Genomic DNA, 8980 nt, shown 5'->3' with positions numbered 1-8980 from the left:
AGGTGCAGAGAGACAGCAGCAACATTAATATGGAATTATATGAAAATGTTGATCATTACTTTAATAATTGTCTTTCATGCATAAACAACCACTCTTAGTTAATAAACAAATTAAAATATTTACATTCCTGCTGCTAATTTTCTGTGCAGCACAAATACCTAAATACCTAGTGCCTCTAACACTGTATTATAGCAGGGTAGAAATAACCATCTGTAATCCTTACTTCTGTAATCCAAAAGGAGGGGAAATTTTATTTTTCATTGTCCTCCATCTGTCCATTCAATCCCATCTCTCCATGTATCCTAACTGTCCACCTCATCTGTCCTCTGATATGAAAACCACTGAGTTAATCATATTGAGTCTAACATTAAATTATAATGCTGCATTTCCAGAAGAAAATGTGAGTGTGATTGTGAATATGTTTAATATTATTGATTAATGATTGTGAATATGATAACTATTGCAAGACATGCTCAAATAATTAAAAAAAAAAAAAACCTCCTCCCTCACTCTAGCTGACGTCACACACACACTCACACACACACACTCACACACTCACACACACACACACTCACACACACACACACTCACACACACTCTCACACACACTCACACACACACTCACACACACACTCACACTCACACACACACTCACTCACACACACACACACACACACACACACTCTCACACACACTCTCACACACACTCTCACACACACTCTCACACACACACACACACACACACACACACACACACTCACACACACACACTCACACACACACACTCACACACACACTCACACACTCACACACTCACACACACACACACACACACACACACACACTCACTCACTCACACACACACACACCCCAGCGGTCTGAAGTCCGTGAAAAATACATTTACAAATCCATATAAAAACTATAAAACTTACCAGCATGAAAAGTAATATCACACCTAAGCAGCATTTCAGCGTTGGAACCATGTTTCTATCTATTACCGTTTAGTACTGGTACTGTTTTACATGCTTGTTTACGACATCTACAGATGCGTTTACGGCACCTACCGAAAATCCCCGAGAAAGACCGAACTGTACGGAAACCAGGAAGTGAAGTCCGTGAAAAATGCATGTACAAATTAATATAAAATAAACTATAAAACTTATCAGCATGAAAAGTAATAGCACACATAAGCATAACATGGGCAACATTTTAGCGTTGGAACCATGTTTCTAGCTATTACCGTTTAGGACTAGTAACGTTTTACATGCTTGTTTACGACAGCTCACGAAAATCTCCGAGAAAAGCCGAACTGTGCGCGCTCTCCTTAAATGCCCGTGCGGAAACCAGGAAGTGAAGTCCGTAACGATCGAATTTAAAATTAATATAAAATAAACTACAATACTTATCAACATGAAAAGTTAAAGCACACTTAAGAAACACATGATGAACATTTTAGCGTTGGAACCAGAATTTTAGCTATTACCGTTTAGGACTACTAGCGCGCCCAGGAAACGGAATAATAATAAAAAAAAATAATAATAATAAAATTGCTGACGCAATCACACTAACTAGTATCCAGAGTCTGCTTGTCTTACATAGCTGAGAGAAAATGCGCGGTTTAAAGTCAACTCGTTTTCACGCTACACAGAATGTTCTAATCTACATTAAATATTTAGCTAACAGTCTGAAGTTACCTAGCAACAACAGTGTATGTTAACGTTAGCTCAGTCACCGTTAGGCTAACATCAACAGGTGTAGACAGTAGATATGATTATCCTGACCTGAGCTAATTTACTGAATCAACCAACTCACATCTCCTTTCTTTCTTTTCATCCATGATGACATTAAAGTCATCTGTTGCTGCTTCTGGTGTTTCATCACACCCCCAAAATTACACCCCCAGTTTTCAGTTATTAAGTAAATAAGATTTACTTACATTGCTTTTCTGGATGCTGAAATCACAGGCATCATCTTCAGAAGAACCAGATCTGTTATCTTCTCTGGACTGAAATATTTATTCAGGTCAAATTCCTCCAGATCCTGTTCTGAGGTCAGTAACACAAACACCAGAGTAGACCACTGTGAGGAAGAGAGTTCACTTTGTTTTCCAGATTTCAGGTAGCGTTGGATTTCCTCCACTAGAGAATTATCACCCAGTTCATTCAGACAGTGGAACAGATTGATGGATTTCTCTGGAGGAAGATCTTCACTGATCTTCTGCTTAATGTACTGAACTGTTTCCTCTTTGCTGTAGGAGCTACTTCCTGTCTGTGTTATTAAGGCATGTAAGAGTTTCTGATTGGACTCCAGTGAGAGACCCAGAAGAAAGCGAAGGAAAAGGTCCAGATGTCCAGTTTGACTTTCTAATGCCTGCTCTACTGCAGACTTGTGGACATCTGAAATTGTGTTACAGACCTGACTCTGATTAAGAACATTACTGTTTTCTTTCATAAATGCCATGTGCACATAGAGAGCTGCCAAATGCTCCTGAATGGTCAGATGAACAAAGCAGTACACTTTACTCTGGTGAAGCCCAAACTCCTCTCTGAAGATCTGTGTACACACACCTGAGTACACTGCTGCTTCTCTCACATCAATGCCACACTCTCTCAGGTCTTCCTCATAGAAGATCAGGTTCCCTTTCTTCAGCTGCTGAAAAGCCAGTTGTCCCAGTTTAAGAAGCATTTCTTCATCACTCTCCTGCTTCTGTGAGTATTTTCCTCTTATGATGTTTGTCTGAATGATGAGGAAGTGTGTGTACATTTCAGTCAGAGTCTTGGGGATCTCTCCAGTCTCTGCTTCACCCAACATCCTCTCTAGAACAGTGGCTGAAATCCAGCAGAAGACTGGGATGTGGCACATGATGTAGAGACTTCTTAATGACTTCAGGTGTGTGATGATGTTATTGGCCAGGCTCTGATCACTGATCCTCTTCCTGAAATACTCCTCCTTCTGTGGGTCATTGAACCCTCGTATCTCAGTGACTCGATGCACACACTCAGAGGGGATTTGATCAGCTGCTGCTGGTCGGGAGGTGATCCAGATGAGAGCAGAGGGAAGCAGATTCCCTTTGATCAGGTTTATCAGCAGCTCCTGCACTGATGCTGATTCAGTTACATCACACACTCTCTCTGTGTTCTGGAAATCCAGAGGAAAACGACACTCGTCCAATCCATCAAAAATGAACAGAACCTTTTCCAATCTGGACATTTCTGTTTCTTTTATTTCCTTAAAAAAGACATGAAGGAGCTCCATCAGACTCAGTTTTTGGTCCTTCATCAAATTCAGCTCTCTGAAAGGAAGTGGAAATATGAGGTGGACGTCCTGATTTGTTTTTCCTTCAGACCAGTCCAGAATGAACTTCTGTACAGAGACTGTTTTTCCAATGCCAGCGACTCCCTTTGTCAGAACAGTTCTGATGGGTTTGTCTTGTTCAGATGAGGTCTTTGTCAGAACAGTTCTGATGGGTTTGTCTTGTTCAGATGAGGTCTTTGTCAGAACAGTTCTGATGGGTTTGTCTTGTTCAGATGAGGTCTTTGTCAGAACAGTTCTGATGGGTTTGTCTTGTTCAGATAAAGGCTTAAAGATGTCATTACATTTGATTGGTGTTTCCTCTCTTGTTGTTGTTCTCCTGGATGTTGCCTCGATCTGTCTCACCTCATGTTCATTATTGACGTCTCCACTGTCTCCCTCTGTGATGTAGAGCTCTGTGTAGATCTCATTCAGGAGTGTTTGGGTTCCCAGGTTTATCATCTCTCCATTTAAACACTGAAACTTCTTCAGATTTAATTTGAACTTTTTCTGGAGTTCAGGAACATCAGCAGATTCTGGGGTGTTTCTGTAAAATGGTGAAGCAGGAAGACATTTTGAGACATGGGCTTCATTTATTAGTGTTTAAGATCAGTTATCCTGCATGGTTATCACAGATAGTTTTTTATAATGTTCTCACTGTGTTTGTTTTATTCTACTGTGTGTTTTCTTCAATATAATGAATCTAATGTAGGAAATATCAGTAGAAAGGTTTATAATATCAGCGTGTCAGTGTCACAGTCATGTTACTGGTTTGATCTTACCCTGTAAATGTCATGATGTTCTTTTTTCTTCTCTTTTGTGCCTCCTGTAGAACACTGAGAACAAACATTGTATCTGTTAAAGACTTTAATCACTTTAATACTGTACACTAAACATGCTGTAGATCTAATTTTACTACAATAACAGTAGTAACTGCATTCATATTTAGAGAACACAGTGCTAAATTCAACATCACAAATATTTTTCATGTTCTCTAGGAGTTTTTCCAATTATTTTATAATGTAAATTTCAGAAAATAAAAGCTGAAATGTTGAAATATCATCACGTACTTATCTTTTGATCAAATTCAAATGTCTTTAATTTAGAGCAAAAACAAAAGAACTGGCCTTGGAGTTCTGATACTTTCAGAGGGGACAGTATGTGGTCATTAGGGGTGTAACAGAACAGGAGTACATCAATAATACATGAACTATGGGATGTTACCTGTGTACAGGTGAGAAGTCTCTATTATTAAAGTTTAAAGGAGGATCCATCTAATCAGCTTGAACAAATGTGTTATAGCATTAATCATTTAATTATTAAATGCAGGTTTAGCAGCTTCACTTTGGTACTCATAATGTACATGAATATCTGTAACTTCATAACTTTGTGAAGGCTTGTGTCAATTAATATGGGCCACTCAAGGTTGGAATATCTTAAAATAAAAGATTATTGCTCACACGTGCTACATGCAAATTTTATTTCTGTTCATAAGAAACGTTTGAAGACAACTGAACAAAAGTAAGGTTCTGTGAATGGTAGGGCTGAAACGATTCCTTGAGTAACTCGAGAAACTCGAATACAAAAAATCATCGAGGCAAATTAGTTAGTCCATAGTCCTTAAATCAATATGAATATTCACACTTAGATTAAAACAATATGATTGCTAGTTGAAATTAAGTCCAGTAAAAATGTAGTGATTCTTTACGACCATAAATCAGTATGGTGACTAGTTATGATGTCCCTAATTTAGCTAAGTTTTGTGAAAGCCTAATCGTCATTTTGATAGCCTCACTCTCTCTCTGTCTCACACACACACACACACACACACACACACACACACACACCAGTATGTAGAGAGACATTTAAGAGGGTTTATTCTCCAAATAACTCTATAAATGTGTTAAGAAATTTGATGTGTATGGACTCTTGTTCTTGTTCCAAGTTTCCTTCCTGTCCATTAATTTTTGTCTCTTACAAAAACCACAAAGTCTTCCAGGAAGACAGTAAAGGCTTATGTCCTGCTTGAGCTGTAGTTAGACCGAAACATCAAAGTTAAGTTGCACAACATCAGTGCAATGTTTAGGTATAATTATTATTATTATTATTATTATTATTATTATTATTATTATTATTATTATTATTATTTTGTTTTAGGTTGTACTGTTTACCTTTTTTGAAGTAATAAAGTTTTTTTATTTATATATTTGTATTTGCATTTTGAATGTCAATGGCACTAAATAGGTTTATTTTCATTTTTCTAAATAGGAAACAACTTAGTTGTTCATTTTAAGAGACCTGTCTTTTTTCTCTTGAATATTTAGTATTCGTCTTTAATAAAGAAAAAATACTTCTTATCCGATTACTTGATTAATCGATTGAATAATTGGTAGAATAATCGATCAGTAAAATAATCGATAGCTGCAGCCCTAGTGAATGGTATCTGAATGATCTTACAAAAATAATGTACACATAGAATGGGGTTTATGACATTTCTTAGTCTTGCTGAAAAAAATTGCAAGCACAAGACGAAATACACTTACAGTATGTTACAAACTCTGATAACCTGTAATAATAATAATAATAATAATAATAATAATAATAATATGTAGTAGTAGTGGTAGTCGTAGTAGTAATAGTTTCATTACCTTTCATAACTATTCTTTAGTCTTTTGCTTATATTAACATTTATAAATTTAGAATTTAAGACATTACCTTCATAAATATTTACACTATTTCATCTAAAGCATTTACTGAAAGTATTGCAGCATCACTATAGACCAAGTAACTATAATATAAATTAAAATATCTGCTTATAACTGTGTAGCACAGACATTAACCTTGACTTTAACTAGAACTGTGAGATGTTACCTGTATAAAGGTGAGGAATCAGCAGTTTTAAAGGTCAAAGGAGGGTCCATAGACTCTTTACTCTTCATGGAGACACAGCTGACTGCTGGTGAGTCTGATCTCTCTTTCTGAAGTTTACTGTACAACATTACAGACAGTATTTTAGTGACTTAAATACACTCACAACAAATTTACAAATACAATCTATACACTTTTCTCTCTTAATGAACAGTGACAGGTACAGTCTTTATTTTTAATAATGTTATTAGACAGTACTATTACTTTTATTGTCAAATTAAGATTCTTTTACTTCCATGTTTATTATAAGTCAATGTAAAATCCTGTCATGAAAAATTCCTTTATCCATTCTGCATTGCAGCTTTACATTTTAACAGCAGAACTCTATATACTCACTACTTATTTCAGATATGAACAATTAATGACTAAAATGCAGAAATATAGTTACCACTTCATTAGCGTTGGGGTCATATCTGTGTCCAGATCAGTGATCTCCATTTTTGAATATTAGTGTATGAACAGACAGTTTATGGAGACACTGCTGAGTCACTGATGATACTGATCTCTTCTGCTGGTATCTCTTCTAATAAAGACAAAAACAAATGTCCAGTTAAACATGGAGAGGACCAAACTTTTACATCTCTGACCACAAAAAAATCATAGTTTTACATACAGTAACTGACCCCTAACATTCTAACACCAAATTATTCAGTCATGGGGAATCTGGAACTGAACTACACATGTGAGCGGCCAGAAACTTAAGAATCAGGAGAATTTACAGTAGTTTATAAGGATTAATCAGTGGTGTCATGTCATGTGGGAGCAGAGGGCAGGAACAATGACATCAGGTGGCAAGAGCACACACAGATAACAGAAATAATAGATTCTTAATAATGTTTGTGAAGCATATAAGACACACTGACAGATCACACTGTTAAATTCAGCCCTCTGTAGGTTGAACATTTTCATTTCCATCAAACCATGTGGCATCCTTTCGTTCCTAACACATTTCCCAGTCCATATCAGTGTAGATATCCAGAATGATATTTTACCCCATTGAGATCTGATGTGTTTTCAAAGTGTTCCTTTAATTTTTTGAGCAGTAAACAACAGACACAGTGCAAACAACAGTTATTTAAAAATATATACAAAGGCAAGATTGGTACACAAATTTGTTTAAACATCAATAAAGCACTCCAAAGAGTGTGTGCTGATTGTGAACCCAGATTAATTAGGGAGCTCACATGAACACCACCACAGGCAGAAATACGGCTGAACGGCTATCAACAAAAAGACATTCCTTATGGAAAAACACTGATCACTGATGCCATGACATTGCAGCTGGCCACAGATTTATTGTAGATTTTATTTTAGAAGGTGACTCTTTGACCTTTCCACAGACAGTACAGTGATTATGAAGAGATGATTACCTTCCCTACCAGACAGTTTGAGGGCCCAGGATGTTTCCATAGTTATTGCACTATGTTTAAGAAATGCTGCCTGGTTTGCAGACAAACGCTGATCAAAATCTTCATGAACAGGAAGCAACAGGGCCAGATATAGGGGAGTACTACAGAGAGCTTGTATATATAATAAATCATCTGCACTTTGACGTTTGCTTCACACATAGCAATATGGCCCCGCTTCAGTATAAATTTATTTACACAATTATGATATTGTACTTAAATAAATATATTAGATAAATCCTGAGGCAGCTGTATTACATTTAGATTTACAGTAACATAGTCCTTACACAATAAACACACAGTGATGGTGACATAAACTTCAGCAGCTCAATAAAATAAAAACACAAACCAGAGTCCATAATTCTGTCCTTTGACTTTAACACCTATAACTGGTCAAAAATGTATTAAATAAATTATTAACAAATTAACCAACAAATTAATTAATCAATTATACTTACATAGGGATATTGATGTACAGGAACATTATCCCACTTTCCTAGATGATGGCTGGTTGAACTAAAATATGAATAAAATATAATAAAATAAAAGTAAAATAAAACATTTTTCAGAGATCACGAGACAACACCCTCATGGCCTTGGCTGGTTTTGTTGTTTTCACTTTCGTAGAAGTCAGATTTTAAAACACATTATGTCTGTTCCACGTTATTAAAGCAAAAATAACCACAAACCAAACAAAATGAAGGAAAAATCTAGTAGAAAAACTGGAATATATAACTAACACACACCGAACACTTACACACACCGGGAAACACACTGAAGAGGAAGTTCAGCTGAAATGAAGCGGTTTTCTTACTGCTCTTTTTACACGATGTCATTACAATATAACACCAGTTTTGTATCAAATACATGATATAAAGTGATTTATTTTAAAATAAAAATTACCTTCTTGTATTGAACAGTCCGTCTTGTTGGACATTAACAACACCGTTTCTCCGTTTCAGTCGCTGCGATGAGACAAAATGGAGTCGGAGCTGGAGAACAAACACTTTCACTTTCGGGAACTGATTCACTAAGGAACGAATCGACTCTTTGAGTCGGCTCTTTGATTAAAAATTAAGAAAAAGCAAAAGATTCAATTATTTTTTTACTCGTTCACAGGGACGATTCTAGGATTTTCATTTAAGGGGGGCTCAGCCCCCAGTGAGGGTATAATAGTAAAAGAAAGAAAGAAAGAAACAAATAAAATTAATTAATTGATTAAAATAAACGTTTGACTAACAGGGTAGGATGGTAAACTTATCGCAGCATTCCACTGCATAGATGTGTATAACATTTGAGTACTGAACAAGCCAAAGATCTTCCTGATCACACTCACACTCACACACATACACACA

At 36.3% G+C, this 8980-nt stretch overlaps 1 protein-coding gene across 12 annotated transcripts in view; it reads right to left on the bottom strand.

The window, feature by feature from the left end:
• The window catches only part of LOC131362396 (NACHT, LRR and PYD domains-containing protein 12-like), a 152737-nt gene extending 143758 nt beyond the window's left edge, over positions 1 to 8979 (bottom strand). For 4 of the 12 annotated variants that reach the window (XM_058404352.1, XM_058404351.1, XM_058404350.1 and 1 more), the window contains exons 1-6: positions 8529 to 8975; positions 8084 to 8141; positions 6608 to 6742; positions 6163 to 6279; positions 4074 to 4127; positions 1937 to 3838 (exon numbers count right to left, since the gene is read on the bottom strand). In XM_058404352.1, coding sequence (XP_058260335.1) covers positions 1937 to 3838; positions 4074 to 4127; positions 6163 to 6279; positions 6608 to 6657 — 2123 coding nt within the window. In that variant the 5' untranslated portion in view covers positions 6658 to 6742; positions 8084 to 8141; positions 8529 to 8975. Of the gene's footprint in view, positions 1 to 1936; positions 3839 to 4073; positions 4128 to 6162; positions 6280 to 6607; positions 6743 to 8083; positions 8142 to 8528 lie in introns of all 12 variants that reach the window. The other 8 variants (XM_058404357.1, XM_058404356.1, XM_058404348.1 and 5 more) reach the window with 7 other exon arrangements.
• Position 8980: the final 1 nt, after the last annotated feature.

Source organism: Hemibagrus wyckioides, linkage group LG12 (genome assembly GCF_019097595.1).
Source record: "Hemibagrus wyckioides isolate EC202008001 linkage group LG12, SWU_Hwy_1.0, whole genome shotgun sequence".
In the NCBI taxonomy this organism is placed as follows: Eukaryota; Metazoa; Chordata; class Actinopteri; order Siluriformes; family Bagridae; genus Hemibagrus; species Hemibagrus wyckioides.
Note: the sequence above shows the minus strand (reverse complement) of the source record. Positions and strands in the feature narration are given on the sequence as shown.